The 14,961-nt window shown below is 50.5% G+C and overlaps 1 protein-coding gene across 4 annotated transcripts; it reads right to left on the reverse strand.

Annotated features, from left to right (window-relative positions):
- Positions 1 to 163: 163 nt before the first annotated feature.
- Positions 164 to 13,435, reverse strand: Adam8 (ADAM metallopeptidase domain 8). Of its 4 annotated transcripts, none has more exons than XM_028787160.1 (24): positions 13,338 to 13,435; positions 12,231 to 12,334; positions 11,148 to 11,224; positions 10,927 to 11,005; positions 10,773 to 10,849; positions 10,271 to 10,454; positions 9,973 to 10,035; positions 9,823 to 9,891; positions 9,458 to 9,624; positions 9,209 to 9,290; positions 8,803 to 8,951; positions 8,543 to 8,720; positions 8,162 to 8,251; positions 7,863 to 8,052; positions 7,703 to 7,778; positions 7,274 to 7,439; positions 6,811 to 6,888; positions 6,356 to 6,449; positions 5,747 to 5,861; positions 4,633 to 4,780; positions 4,094 to 4,159; positions 3,781 to 3,831; positions 1,155 to 1,214; positions 164 to 752 (listed from the first exon to the last, which is right to left on the reverse strand). In XM_028787160.1, the coding sequence occupies exons 1-24, from the start codon at positions 13,375 to 13,377 to the stop codon at positions 702 to 704; spliced, it is 2,454 nt and encodes an 817-aa protein (XP_028642993.1). In that variant the 5' UTR covers positions 13,378 to 13,435; the 3' UTR covers positions 164 to 701. The 4 variants fall into 4 exon arrangements, with proteins under 4 accessions (XP_028642993.1, XP_028642994.1, XP_028642996.1 ...); XM_028787161.1 differs by having other exon boundaries at positions 12,231 to 12,331; positions 13,338 to 13,418; XM_028787163.1 differs by lacking the exons at positions 164 to 752; positions 1,155 to 1,214; positions 3,781 to 3,831; ... (1 more) ...; positions 4,633 to 4,780; positions 5,747 to 5,861 and adding an exon at positions 5,869 to 6,169.
- Between the last annotated feature and the right edge of the window lie 1,526 nt (positions 13,436 to 14,961).

Below are 14,961 nucleotides of genomic sequence, written 5' to 3' on the forward strand. Positions count from 1 at the left end.
GCGGGGCCCTAACCGCATCCGGCCCTCCCTCGGTCCCAGGTAGAATTGGGTCCTCCTGCACATCCAGAGACCCGGCTGAATTAAGGTGGATGGTTAAAAATGAAGAGAGATGGTAGGTGAAATAGTATGATCTGGTGTAATAAAAACAAACTGCCCTTTAGAATGTGATCTGTAATCTACTGATAAAATAGAATCTTTATTAATGAATAGTGTTCAGTCATAGTTTCAACAACTATTCTGGTTTCAACCCGGAAATGATGGCAACTTCTGTCCCAATACCCCAAGAACGTCGGCTTTTTCTTCCAAAGTCTCATATTTGAGTAGGATGTAAATACAGGAACTGTTCTTGGAGAGGTCACTGTGCGAGGGCCGGTGCAGAAGTTGCTGGGAGGGGACTCCTAGCATTCTGCCCACCCAGAGACAGACAGACTTGCTCATGCTCACTGCAGGCGCCGCCACTCCGGCCTAGCAACTAGCATACGTAAACATATGGTCTAAACTGGCCAAGGCCAGTTGAGAGGACACTGGTTCAGGAGGGCAGCTGGACAACAAAAGCCGCAAAGAGATTATTCCTGAGGTAAAAACAGTGCGTGCAGGTCCAGCCTGGGTGAGGGGCTTCTTGCTGAAGGAACACATTTATAGGAGCAGTGGTATCTCCAAACTTCTGCAAGTCTTCGATGGCCCTGGGGTGCCCTAGCGGGTCACCTCTTCTGGATGGGGACCTTCAGAGCAACCTTTGGCTCACCAACTCCCTGCCAAGGAAAAAAGAAATTGATATTAAAGAGGATCTGATAAGAGAGAGGTACCGCTGAAGATCCCCATAGACAGCTCTTTAAATTTAGACTTCCGCCTCCGCTAACAACAGCATAGCCCCGACCACACAAGATGACTGTACTAACATTTCATGGTATAGTGTGGACTAGACATATGAAAAGGAAAAAATCGATCGCCCCTGGAAGTCACAAGCACTGGAAAGTTCTCACAGATTATAAAGCAGACATCAGGCCTGTTACTGAGGATGTTCCCATTTTCTTTTCAGATGTCACCCAAACTTACCAGCTAAGAAAACAAAATCAGTCACCCACCCTCCAGAACAGTGCCACAATCAGCAGGATGGTTCCTACAAGATGGACCCCCACCTCCCCGGGGCTCACCTGAGTCACTCCAGGCCCAGGCTTGACTGGTGGTGCTGGGGGTGCAAAGGTTGGCTTGACCTGGGAGGAACCAGACACAGTTAATGGAGAGCATCGCCTAAGCAGGCTAAGTACTGCCCTTAGCTCCATCCTCCTGAGGCCGCCCTGCTCAGCTCCAGCCTAGTGCTGAAGGCTTCTGTATACACACAGCTCAGTAGGAGACCCCTGCATGGCCTCACCACTCAGAAGATAAAGCCTGAACCTGGCAGAGCTCGACTTCTTGGCTAGCCATCCTCACTCGTCATCTTTCAGCCTCACCAGTATCCCACACATTACCCTGAAGGTCTAAGTTTCAGAACATAGGTCTTTAGAAGCTCAAAAGGAAAGAATTAACTCTGAAAACACATTTCATTTCCATATTCTTAGAGAGGAGTGTAACCTGGCATTGGTAGGTTTTAAACATATATTGGTCTCCCTCCTCATCCAGCTTCCTTTAATCCTTGCCCAGAAGTCCCTGTACACTGTCCCCACTCTGCCAGTCGGGACTGTGCCTAGGATAAATTTTTCTTTTTCTTTTCCTTGTTTTGTTATGTTTTATTTGTTTGTTTTTGCTTTGTTTTGTTTGAGACAGGGTTTTCCCTGTATATTCCTGGCTATCTTGGACTCACTCTGTAGACCAGGCTGGCCTTGAATTCAGAGATTCAACTGTCTCTGCCTCCCAAGTGTTGGGATTAAAGGGATTTTTCAGCTCTTATGTAAGTCTAAAATTAGTCCCTGGCCAGACACAGTGGTGCATACTTTTAATCCCAGCACTCAAGAGTCTGAGGCAAGCAGATCTTTATAATTTTGAGGCCAACCCAGTCTACATAGAGGCCAACCAAGGCTACATAGTGAGACCCTGTCTCAAAAAAAAAAAAAAAAAGAAAAAGAAAAAGAAAGAAAATCACCCTCCTAGCCCTCCCTCCCTCCCCCCCAAAAAAAATGAAAATGAAAAACAGAAAATCACAGGTGTGATGGCTCATACCTATAGAACCAATACTCAGGAAGCTGACTCAGAATGACCATCATGAGTTTAAGGGCCAGCCTAGGCTACATAGTGAGTTCCATATCATTTGGCCTATTTCAAAAAACAAACCAAACCAACCAAACAAGCAAAACCCCCAGGGGCTTGTGAGCTGGGTCAATGGGTTAAAGCACTTGCCGGCATGGTGACAGGAGTTCAGTCTCTGCAACATGTAAAAGTGGAAGGGATGGGCCAGTTCCACAAGGTTGTCCTCTGATCCCCTCTTGCATCCTGTGATGTGCATGCACACGCCACAACACACACACACACACACATACATACACACACTCCACCCCATACTAATAAATAATAAAATAATAATAATAAAATCATCATCACATGCCACAACACACACACACACACACACACTCCACCCCCATACTAATAAATAATAAAATAATAAAATCATCATCATCATAAGCAAGGACCACTGAGATTGATCATCTAGTAAAGGTGCTTGCTGCACAAACCTGATGACATGGGTTTAATCTCAGAACCCAAGTAAAGGTCAACTTCACAAAGTGGTCCTCTGACATATGCACCATGGCATCTGTGCCCACACACATCATATACACAAAAATAAGACAAAAAAGCAAGAAAAATAAAGCCACTATCACAAAACCCAGAGCCAATTGTTAGAGTTCAAGGTCAAAGATTCCAGAGATGTAGGGTTGTAAGTCTCCAGATGATCTCTGAGGTAGTCACTCATTTCTCTCTCTAGGCATCAGTTCATTCAACACAAAGCTAGTTCCCAGCATGGAAATCATAGGAATTCACACCCCATCCCACTGTGGTTCCTTCCCATGCTATTCCCATGCTATTCCTACAGTAAGATAAGAAGTTGACAAACGAATTGAAGGACACTCAGAAGACAGCAAACTAGCACCTTCAACACAAGGAATGCGCACTGAACGCCACCTGAGAGCCTCAAGTGCCCAGAAGAGCAGATAAGATCCTCAACAAGGCCTAGAGCAGAGTACTCACTCTTCAGGTCCTACTCAAATGACTCTTGGGGAATTATCAGCCACTTTGTGGCCTTCACAGATGTCACTTGCCCACCGGAAGCTCCCTTAGCCCTGCCTCAGAGGAGCACAGATGCCTGCCCAGGAAGATGGCTAGCAGCACGAGGTAGGCAGCCGAACTGTGCAGTTAAGCCCTATGTCAGGGCTCAGGGCTCCATCCTGCTGCTAATAGCATTTGCTCTCTGGGATGGGCAGAGGCATGCATGCACACACACGCACACGTACACAAGTTCTCCACCATCACAGCCATGACCCTAGAGTATGCACATAGGGTTAAGACTACAGTAATGTCCATGACCTCTCAGAAGTAGGAGCCTACTTTTAGGGCTAAGAAAAGGGTTTCAGATCACCTGAAGGACTGGAAAGGACTCTAACACTGTGGGGAGGAAAGAATGAATGGATCACTACTTTCAAAGTTTTACTCAGCGGCATTTTAGAGACCTTCTGATTGATTCCCTATAGCCTCCTCCCAAAAGGAAAGTGGAAGAGGCTGCTCTCTGGAATAAAGGGCCACAGGCTTGCAGGAGGGGAAGGTCTCCTCAGTTCAAGGCTGTCCCCTTACCTGCTTTGGTTTCAGCTCTGGGAGGGGCTTGGTGGGAGGATCAGGTCTAAGCTGTTGAAAAAAAAAAAAGAATCAGGATCCAAAGACTAGACCAGTTCAGGGCTGGGGAGTAGGGTAGTACCTTTTCCCTCCCAGGCTCCCTGAATCAACCCTTAGGTTCACTTTAATATACTGACTAGGCAGGGCTGACAAACGTCCCCTGTACAGCAGCTGTTTCCTTAGGGCTTCAGGTCCACAGAGTCAGCCACCAGATAGCACCTCCCAAGAGGTTTCCATGTCTCTAGAATACATATGGCTGTTTCCCAAGGCTTACCTGATTTGGAACCTTTGGAGCATAAACAGGAACTGGGAGTGGTGGACTGGACACGGCACCTGGAGGCTTGAGGGGACAGAGATGTGAGCCTGGGCCCAAGAATCAGTGCTAAGGCCCCAGCCCATGGCCACCGGATCCCTTGCTTTTGGATCCAAGGCTCTTACATTTCACAAATGGAACCTGCTCCCTATTTCCTGCTCACCCTAGGCCAGCAGCCCATTCCCCAGCTGTGTTATCACACTTAAGGTACAGCAAGTGCATTCTCTTATCACACTTCTGGTCTGAGAGCCCTCAAACCCACAAGTTCAGACCCAAACTCCAAATACAGATTCTTAGAAGACAAGTCTTGACTTAGTCCTTGACCCTCCCTCAGGGTGACTATAACACTTCTCCAGGCTCCAGGCTACTGCATGGCTCATGAGTTAATTGTCACAAAATGCCTTCCCTATCTCCGATAGGTCACACTCTGGGGTAGAGGGATGGAGAGCCTGAGTCTCCTTCATTTCAGCCCCATGAACCTGTCAGAGGATAGTACTTACTGCAGGAGGGGGCCTCTTTGGTTTCACTATGGGTCTTGGGGGCTGGGGGTTTGGAGGGCCTGGAGGCCTGCTCTTAGCTGGCAGGTTGCTGTCCCCTGTGTAGAATAAGGGATTAGAGAGCCCCGTGGTAGGCTTGGGTGCCACACTCCTGGGGAGAAAAAGAGACAAGAATAATGTCATCACTTCTGGCCAGAGAATCCAGAACCCCTGGGCATGCCTCCCAAGTCAGCCTGGCATCTCTTCTCTGGCACATTCCACATAAGATGCTAGCTGTAGACTCAGGCACATGTGTGAGCACAGAAGGTCAAGGAACAAGTCTCTTGACAGCTATGCTAGGAATGTACTTGGAGGACCTGGGAAAAGCTGTCCTTTGGCAGACAGCTTGGGGCTCAAGATCTTGGTGCAGGGCACAGTGGAAATCTAGTGGGGCATATGTGTCTATGACTAGGGTAGGGAGGTTATCTCAACTCTGGATTTATCATACACCTATCTGTTGCTCTCACTGTCCCATTACAGTCTTGAAGGAGGAGGAAGAGAAAGGAGAGAAGGAGGGAGAGGAGGGAAAGGAAGAAGAGGAGGAGAGGAAGAAGAAGAGGAAGAGGAGAAGGGGGAGGAAGAGGAAGGAGAGGAAGAGGAGGGGGAGAGGAGGAAGGAGAGAGGAATAGGAGGAGGAAGAGGAGGAGGGAGAAGAGGAGGGAGAAGAGGAAGGAGAAGAGGAGGGAGAAGAGGAAGAAGAGGAGGAGGAAGAGGAGGAGGAGGGAGAGGAGGAGGGAAAAGATGAGGAGGAGGTGGAGGAGATGAAGAAGAAGGAGGAGGAGGAGGAGGAGGGAAGGAAGGAAGGAAGGAAGAAAGAAAAAAGAAAGAAAGAAAGAAAGAAAGAAAGAAGCAGCAGCAGCAGTGGTAGTGGCTATGATCCTGAGAGTCACCTGAGCTTCCCACCCAGGCTTGTCCAACACCCAGACAACCCCAAGTCCCCTTAAGTGCTTCTGCCTGGGCTTGCTGACAGAAGCAATGCTTTTTCTTTCTTAAGTAGCAGCAAAGCCATTTCCCAAGTTCCGTGTACAGGAAGTATTGTGTCTCACATGTAAATATGTTGCAACCACCATGTCCTCACCTCCTCTGGATTTGTCTCGGAGCCTTTCGGTAGATGACGATGCCTGCCACGATGACCACTGCAGCCACCAGGATCACCAAGACCACAACCACACTGACTGGGAGGCTCGTAGATGCTGTGAGACACATGGCCATATGATCATCCAGGACTAGGGACCGGTTGAATCTAGAGCTAGGGAAGCCCTTTGGGAGATGCAGCCTTCTCAGTCCCCCTTGATCATGTCCTGGGTCCCACACCCCATATATGGTCAAGTGCCTGAGGACTCCAGCAGAGGGCCCAGTACTTTACAACAGCTCTTCTGGCTCTCCAGCAATGGGTTAGAAGACATGGTAGTGGTGAGTCCCAGCCCCACAGTGCCACTGTTGAGGCCTAGCCAGTTCCCCGAGGCTGTGGTGCTGTGGACAGCTGCAGACTCAGTGACCACTGGGAAGGAAGACACTGTGGAGGTTGTAAGTGGCCCTAGATGCCTGGGCCAAGGCTATCTAACCTTGTGTTTTGAGTAGGGTGCCCTGTGACACCTATGAGAATTAGAGATTATGTGATCTATCCTAACCACTCTTAAGGCTGGTACCCCACAAATACCAGCTCTTGTGGGCCTCAGGACCTTACCTGATTGTTCAGATGATATATCTGCCATCCGCTGTGCACAGTTGGGTGGGGCCCAGCCCTTATGACAGTGGCACTCTCTCTTGTGGTTGCATACCTGGAGGGAAAGTGGGCTCTCAAGGACAGGTATCCCACAGGGCAGCAGGGGAGGTTGCAGCACACATAGGGTCCCCTCCATCCATCCACATAGGTCAATCTTGAGCTTATAAAGAGTTCTCCCCAGTGACTACACTGACCAGTGGCCACAAGCTCAGTGGAAAGCACCTATTCGACCTCAGCCCCAGAGAGGCCTTGTTGATTACCCCTATCAGAAGGATATAGGCTAATTCAAGCCCACGTTGCTATACCCACAGCTGTCTCTGCTACAGTTCTATTAACAGACAAGTGGCGGCAGCCACCTAGCTCAAAGGCACCAGACAGAAGGTATACTATGACCTAAGACCTGAGGCTACACTTACCCCATGGTTGTTGCATTTAGCAGAGCAGTTTTCAGATCTGTATACATTGAGGTCCTGGCAGCTTCCATCCACACAAACCTGGAAGGTGGAAGGGGCTCTTGGGTAGCTGGCCTAGACCCAATTCTTACCCCACCATCCTCAAATCTAAAGGTAAGTTCAGGACAGCTAGTGTGGTCATACTCCAGGATGACTATGCCTTCATACTGTGTGTGTGCCTGTTTGGAGGGGCCCTCAGCCATGAGGTGGCACTGGACTGGCTGATCCTGGGGACCCTTTGGGTCTGGTGGTCTCCAGATAGGTGTCTCCATTTGCCAGGTTACCATCTCAGTTTTGACTAGGACATAATAGAGGCACCATGCACATGCCTCCGCCAGACAACACTGTCTGAACATTGTCAGAGACTCGTATGGGCACGTTTCATCTTCATCAGCCCTGGACAACTTTCAAGTACTCCTCAGCTCACCTTTCCCTCTTCGCACTTGGTGCCTTGGAGAACCAGCTCATAGGCGTTGGTGTTGCTGTCTGTGCGGAGAGCGTGGCAGGTCCCATGGTTGGAAGAGAAAATGCAGGAGTAACGTTCAGGGGGCTTCTGGCCTCCCTCACAGTACAGCACCCCACACCGGTTGATCCTGCAGACAGAGGGCAGGCTATGGTCATGGGTGTCCTGGGGATTCTGAATGGCTCAGGGCCCTGGGTGGTACAGGAGACAGACCCAAGACCATTCCTTTTTCAAGGATGATGGGCTCAGGTTGATGACTCGAAGCAGGGCAGACTCCAGGAGAGCCACCTGCCTCACAGAGGAGGCCTCCTCTGTGGGAAAATCTCTGTGGACCAGCCTTGCTACTGAAGACATACCACGTCCAGTTCCAAACAGTTTGGCCTTGATGCTTACCTGCCAGGGTACATCCTCCCATTGCAGCCCCGAGGGATGCTGAAGGCAAAGCAAGAGTCAGCTGCTGCCCGGGCACCTGTGGGGCCAGGAGAAGTTAGTTTGGTTTAGGTCATAGACAGTCCACAAGATGGCCCACATCCTATGCTCATGTCTGGCTTACCTGGCCCCCACAGGTCCTGGCACTGCTGTGCCAGTGTGGGGCAGCTTCCATCAAAGCAGTAGCCCCCTGGGCAGGGAGTGCCATTCTGTTGGAAGGCATCTTCAGGACATGTTGGCTTCCGGCCATCACAGAACTCCTCCAGGTCACATTTGTCTTTCATGGGACGACACACCACACCAGCTGGCTTCACCTGGTCCCATAGAGAAGCTTACTGTAGGGCAGGTCCATGTGATGCCATCACAAGAATCCTAATTCCCCCAGGTTCGACTGGAGCAGATCCTGGATGAAGTCCAACTTACCTTGCATTCATGACAACAGGCACCACTGGCACATTCTGCTCCCTTGGCCAGCTGGCAAGTGGTGGCATTGCAGCAGGGGTTTTGACAGTCCTACGAGGAAAATGGTTTGAGCAGATGCACCCTAGCCAGACCTGGCTCTAGGGTGGATAGGCTTTTGGTGATCACTGGGGAAGGGGCTGCAGCCAACTTATCTCCAACTCCCCTATAGGTTATTAGGGGCTTAAAGAGAAATGTAGTGACCTGTGACACCAAGGGCCATATGAGGTGTGGGCATATAACACCAGGCCTGGGAGGCTAGCTTAACCAAAAGGACCTCAGACTGAGGTCCCTACACTAATGCCAAAGCCGACCAGCAAGGGGCAGGGATGGGGTGAGACAGACCTGAGGTGTACCACAGTCACATTGCTCTCCATGCTCCACAAACAGGTTTCCACATACAGGGCCACCCACGAACCGGTTGACATCCGGGACATTGGTCAGGCAGCCTGTCTGTGGTTTTGTCACGAAGGACTCTAGGTCAACCTGGCTACACCTGCTGAATGTCCTGGGGAACTTGGAGCTAAGGGTACAGAATGTCACCGTTAGGAAGAGCCACATGGCAGTCTGTCCCTTCCCGCCCAACATGCCCCACAGGACCTTACCCAATGCTTTCAGTCATGATGCAGCCACCACGCTCACGTGGTATAGGACAGTAGCATCCTGGAATGTCCTCATCATGGCTCATGCCCAGATTGTGGCCCAGCTCATGGGCCATGGTAGATGCTATGCCAATGGAGCTCTCGGTGTGGTCCTATGAGGATATGTTCATTAGTACTATCTTGCTACCATCAACCCATATGTCTTTGGCCACCCTAGGTGCCCATAGACGTAATACTGCTTCCTGTTAACACCCTAACATAAAACCAGGTTTCAAATCCATCCCCAGAGTAGTTGACTGCTTCATGGTGTCTTAGGGACCTAAGCTGACACTTCCCCACAACTCAGGTGCTATGTTTGACTGTACTGCCACCAGACTGCTTGACAAGGTTGGGTAAGAGTTCCTTTTACCTGATTCACAGCTCCTGAGTAACGGGAACACAGGGCAGACACCTTAGCCAGTCCAACAGTGGTCCCCATGAAATCAACCCCCCTAGAAACAGACAAGACAGGTATGCCCTTGACAAGGTTCCTGGCCTTTCTTCACCCCTGCACAGCTCTGCTCAGATGTCCTACCCTGGAGGCCAGGCTGTACAGAAGCCAAATCTCTAGGGCTTGGTTCTGTCTCACTGTGGCGTATGGGCGTGCCCACCCACTCACGTGATAAGTTGCACATTGTCATGTGGGTGCCGCCCTAGCAAGTTCTGTTCCCTCCAGGACAAGAAGTTCTCCAGCGTAACGTTGGCGTAACGGCTGATGTAGAATTTGTCCCTGTTCCAGATCTCCAGGCCCACCAGGACAACGCGGAAACTGAGCTCCTGATAAAGCTGCAGACAATGAGCAGCTCCTGGGAGTCAGCGCAGGCACGGGGATGGACAGGGGCACTGCATCCATTTCACCCCTGGGAGGTCCTGTGCTCAGTATAGAGCTCTGAACTAGCCCCACCTCTTGATTGGCTATCTTGCCTTTCCTACCCTAAAGAGCTGCACCCTCTTTTCACCATCAGCACCCCTGGGGCAACCCACCTTGTCCACATGGTTTACAACCTCCAGCACTCGCTGGCGCACAGCCTCTCTGCTCCCCAACTTCTGGAACTGGAAATATAAGACCTTTAGTCTGGGGCCTGGCAACCTCACCCCAATTTATCCAGCCCTCTCCAACCTTGCATTTCATACCTCTTGGCTGTCTGCAACCACATACAACTCCACATAGCGGGTTTCTCTGGGTATTAGCCAGTTCTAGGGAAAGAAGCCAATCAGCCTTTTTGGCCTTGACCCCCAACCTACCCCAGAGCCCAACTCTATGTTGGGAGGCAAAGTCTAGATATCTCCAGTGTAGTGGGACTTTCTCTGGAGCTGCAAGGCTGAGTCAGGCCCACCCACTGGCCATAGGGCTTGCTTCAGGGTTATAGAGAACCATGCCCAAACATGGAGTCTGGGATTGAACTGACCAACAGGGGATGCTGCTACTCACCCGGGGCTGAGATCTGTAGATTTCTAAGGCCCGAGGCCCTAGGTCATCTAGGCTGGTGCCACTGACCCCACAGGTCCCAGCCTTCTGTTGCAGATACTTTGCCTGGTACATTGCATGCTGCCCCTCTTCATCAGTATCCAGAGGCTCAATCAAGTGGACAGTGGACCCAACACGGAAAAAGCCCCTGATTGGGAGAGCCAGGTGAACAGAGGGTATGATTAGCTCGTTCCTACCAGTCCATCTGGGAGGACAGGTGCTCTATGCCTACTGCCTCAGAACAGCCACCTCACACCCTTGTGGGAGACGACCAGACTTGTAGATATAGGAGGCAAGAAGAAGGTACATGGGTTTGGCATGGCTGGCAATTACCAATGGAACCTAAGCAAGAGCCCAACCCTTCCAAACACAGCAGGAAAGAATTCTCACACTTACACCCCCTTTTCACTGCCTTGGTTTACCCTTTTGTAGAATGGGACTTCCTGCCTGGGTCTACAGTACATACCTGAGGCCAGCACAGGTGCTAATACTGGCAGCTGAGCCCTCGTACCCTTCCACATGGCCCTGGTAGAGGCAATGGTCCTGAAGAAGTGAGGGAGGGCCATAAGTCTTGCTGCCTTGATTTCACTGGCCCAGCGAAGGCTGGCCTGGCACCGTACCTGCTCATGCAGCTGCTCTGTCACCTCAGAGCCATTGGTAGTTGAGTAGGTCTCTGTGTAGCTTGAGCCCAGCAGGTCCCTGGAAGACAACCATTGAAGTTCCCTGGTTCTTCTTCACACAGAGCAGCCACCATAGGGTGCCTGGGCCAGGATTCTGGCACACAGAAGCCTGTATTTCCCACTGGACTCAGAGATGGACTCAAGGGCCCGAATTGGCTTACCTGTTCTTTCGAAGGTGCAGGGTGAAAACATGCCCACTGGTCCCAAGAGCATAGCTCAGATTCTCTGGGTACAGGCCCTGGATGGGAATTCTGGGTGAGTGGCTTCAGCTTAAGGCCAGGGATTTGCATAGCAGAAAGCCCCAAGCAGAGTCTCTCTAGATCTTGAGGTTTCAGGCAGGGAAGTAGGTGGCTGGGGCCAGGCTGAGCTGTTTGGGAGGGACAGGGAAACCAAGTCTCCCAGATGAAACAAAAAAACCAGCTCCATGACCTCTTGAGCCATTTCCCCCCATCTGTTCATAAGGATGATGATGATGATGATGATGATGATGATGATGACATTCCTTCCCAGAAAAAGCAGGGTAGGAGTGGCAGCCATGGACAAATAGCCACTAAATCCAGGGCAACATGGGGGTTGGCAAGGTACACAGACGCCTCAGCACTACTATTCCTCAGCTGGCTACAGTGTCCAGCCTGAGATTCAGAGCAGGTGTGTGCTACATATTCTATGACCTTTTACTCATACACCATCTGTACGACTAGCCGGCCCTAGGGACAGCATCCACCAGGAAAGAGGAAAAAGCCTAGGCAGAGATGTTTCTTGAAGATCCAAACAAGGACAAGGACAAGAATCTTCCTGGAGGTCTAGAGGCTGTTCTCAAGTTCCCAATTCCAGGAAATCCCAAGCTGAGAGATTCTCAATGCGTGCACATAGCTTTAGGGTGAGCAGCTGCTAGCTAATCTAACAAACCACTGCCAACTGAAACTGGGGAGTGGCCCGCAACACAAGCTGCTGTACCTTTCCTGGGTGAGAGGCCTCTTTTAGGCTGGGCCAATGGTCTCAAAAGGAGCAAGGAAGTGAGTGAGTCCTAGTGCCTACCTTGAGGTCCCTTGACTCTGATTCAGGGTGCGGAGCAGCAGGAGGCAAGAGGAAGGAAGTGGTAAACACAGGAGGACTGGACTGTAATCATGCCCAGAAGCACAGACAGATTGAAGTTCTGGAGCTGCGCAGGGCAGCCTCCAGAGTCTGCCTGCCAGTCCTTTTGCAGAAACAGGTTATGTGGCCAGGCTATTGGGTAGACTTACCCAGTGGGAGGGCAGGGCTCTGCGGGAGCGGGATGCATCTAGGCGCCGAGGCCAAACCACCTCATACTGTTTCACGTGGGGCAAAGGAGGTCCAGGGGCTACTGCTACAGGAGAAAGGGGTTCAGAGGACCATCGAGGGTTGTCCTGCGTCAAGCAGTGTCTAGCCAGTGTTATCTCTTTTATCTGAGGAATCACCACAAGGCTCAGGGCCAGCAATGGGATCTGGCCCCATGGCCCAGATAAGAGCTTTGTGTCTAAAACACTGCCAGGTCCATCATCACATCAGAGTCAAGCTGTCTGAGCCTAGAACATCTATGCATAGTGCCCAGAAGAACCTCATCCACACACTCCACCCTTCCCCAGTGCCTGTCTTGACCTACACAGGGAAAACACATATAGGCCCTTTGGTCTGCCTGCCAGACATCTAGAGTTGACCCCATCTCGTCCTTAGTTAAGTGATCATATCTAATCAATGAAAACACACCCTCCCTCAGGCTTTTCTCTCCCAACAGAAAACTTACTGCTCAACAACTGATGAGGGACCAGTTTAGAGACCACCTATCTGTAGGCAGGTCCAGTTTTAGAGACCACCGAGCTCTTGCATAGACAAGGAGCACAGCTACTTAACCCCAGGGTCCCAGGATTGAGAGGAAAGAGAAGAGATCACTCCAGCCAGGGTCCTCCCAGGACAGGAAAACCAAGCCTCCTAATGGGAGGCAGGACCCCCACGTTGCTAGGGAGCTGGGACCACTGTACCTCTAGCATCTGTTCCTGCCTAGCTAGAGAGTTATGCATCCCCCATGATCCCACCAGTGAACCTTGTTGCCTGGGATTCCTACAGCAGCAAGGGAAGCTGTCTTGTAGGTGCCACGCCTAGTGATGTCACTGTTCCTGTAACTAGCTCAATTAAAAAAAAATTCCAGGAACCAATTTCTCTTATGTTTCACTTATGAAAAAAAGTCTCAATTCTGACCTTTTCTATATCTACCTATTTTCTCCATATCCAGGGATCAACTCCAGAGAGGCAAGGAGACCTGTCCATGGTAAGTGCCACTAGGCAGACCAAGCCCTGAATAGGCTCCTTGAAATCAAATAATCATCACTCACCTGGTGTCCATAAGACGCTGAGTAGCCAGAGGCCAAGCATGATGGCATCTGGGGCACACTAACCTTAGAGGTCCCACAAAGTACTCTCTCTTGATCACTGGTCTGGTACTTCTTTCTGAGAGCCCTTCCCACTGATCAGAACTGGCCAATCACTGGGCTGTGGGGCGGGGTGGGGTGGAGCAAGGCGGGGCAAGAAGTGTACACCTCTATACCAACACTCCCGCAGGCAGCAACCAGCCTCCAGGGCAGTCTGGAGTTACAGAAGCCCCTCCCTAGTAACTTCTAGGTAGCTCCTATTGATCTCCCATGATTTTGGACAAAATTAATGGGAGTTGGAGATGGTAAACAGTCTAACTTGAGCAACTCTGCAACTCCACAAGCTCCCAGTCTTGGTGGGGAGATTGTGGAATTGCCTCCCAGCCCTGACAGAGCTTCGGGAGTGCGAACTGGGTGGAGTCTAGCTGGAGGAAGATGACTTTTGGAGGGGAAGTGACTTATGAGCCTGAAATTTCAGAAGGGGACCCTTTGACTTCCTGGGCATCTGAAAGATGCAGACAGGGGCAAGGAAGGGCAGTGTGGGCCCAGGATCAGTCTGTGGGAGCTGATACTCTCAAAGCTCCTGCCCAAAACACAAGGCTTCTGATGTCTCACCGGAGAAGCACATGCAGGGAGGAACCTGATTCTTTGAGGTCCTACCTAACCTCACTCTGGGGGGTCCTGATAAATCAGGCTCCTCGTGCAGGCCTGAATTCTGTCTTTCATGTCCCAAGGGTAGAGCTGACTCAGGGTCAGAGCTCTCAGCACCCCTACCATGGTCTGGTTTCCAGCTTCTCCAGGTGGGTCTGTTACTGTGGGAACCCAGGATGCTTGGGAATGTCGTCAAGCCTGTTTATTATTTGTGGCAATGTTCTCTATACATCCTTGTGGGCACAGATGTGGTTAGACCTCACAGACTTTACAGTCCCACCCCACGAGGGGTAAGTAACCTAAGAGGAAAGGGAGACACCCAAACTACCAACAGGGCCTGACAGCTCCGCCATAATGGGAAACTACAGGGTTGGGTTAAAGTCTTGGATCATTATCTCGAGGTCTATACCTAAGAATTTAAGCTGGGTCGTACATGCTACTGTCACTTCTCTGCCCTTGTGGATAAGGTCAGAAATGTAGCAATGGTTTAGGAATCTCACCAGCAAACCTCTGCCTGAGGCATCAGCACAGTGTTCAGGGCTAGAACAGATGCCAGACTGTAATGGGCAGCAGTCAGAGCTCTTGGGTAAGGCTGACTTCAAGATACACAGGATCTTAAATACTCTTACATTGCAAGTTAGGTGACAGTGAAAGTTCAAGGAAATGTGTTCTTAATCACATCAAAGCCAAAATCAAACCTGTTGCCAGTAGCAACCATTATCTTGTAAGTCCACTGTCCATAGTGATGATGAAGGAACAGTGCATAATCAAAAATCAGGACCAAGTAGGGCCAATTTTGTCTTGCACTGGCAGAAATACACTGGAAATGATGGGTACACACTCCATCAGGCAAGACAGACACAAACTTATTCCTAACTTCACCCAACAGGTTCTCTGGAGGGTTTGGAGTTGCATCCTATGCAAACCTGGGAGCTGC

Source organism: Grammomys surdaster, unplaced genomic scaffold (assembly GCF_004785775.1).
Source record: "Grammomys surdaster isolate TR1022 unplaced genomic scaffold, NIH_TR_1.0 125612, whole genome shotgun sequence".
In the NCBI taxonomy this organism is placed as follows: Eukaryota; Metazoa; Chordata; class Mammalia; order Rodentia; family Muridae; genus Grammomys; species Grammomys surdaster.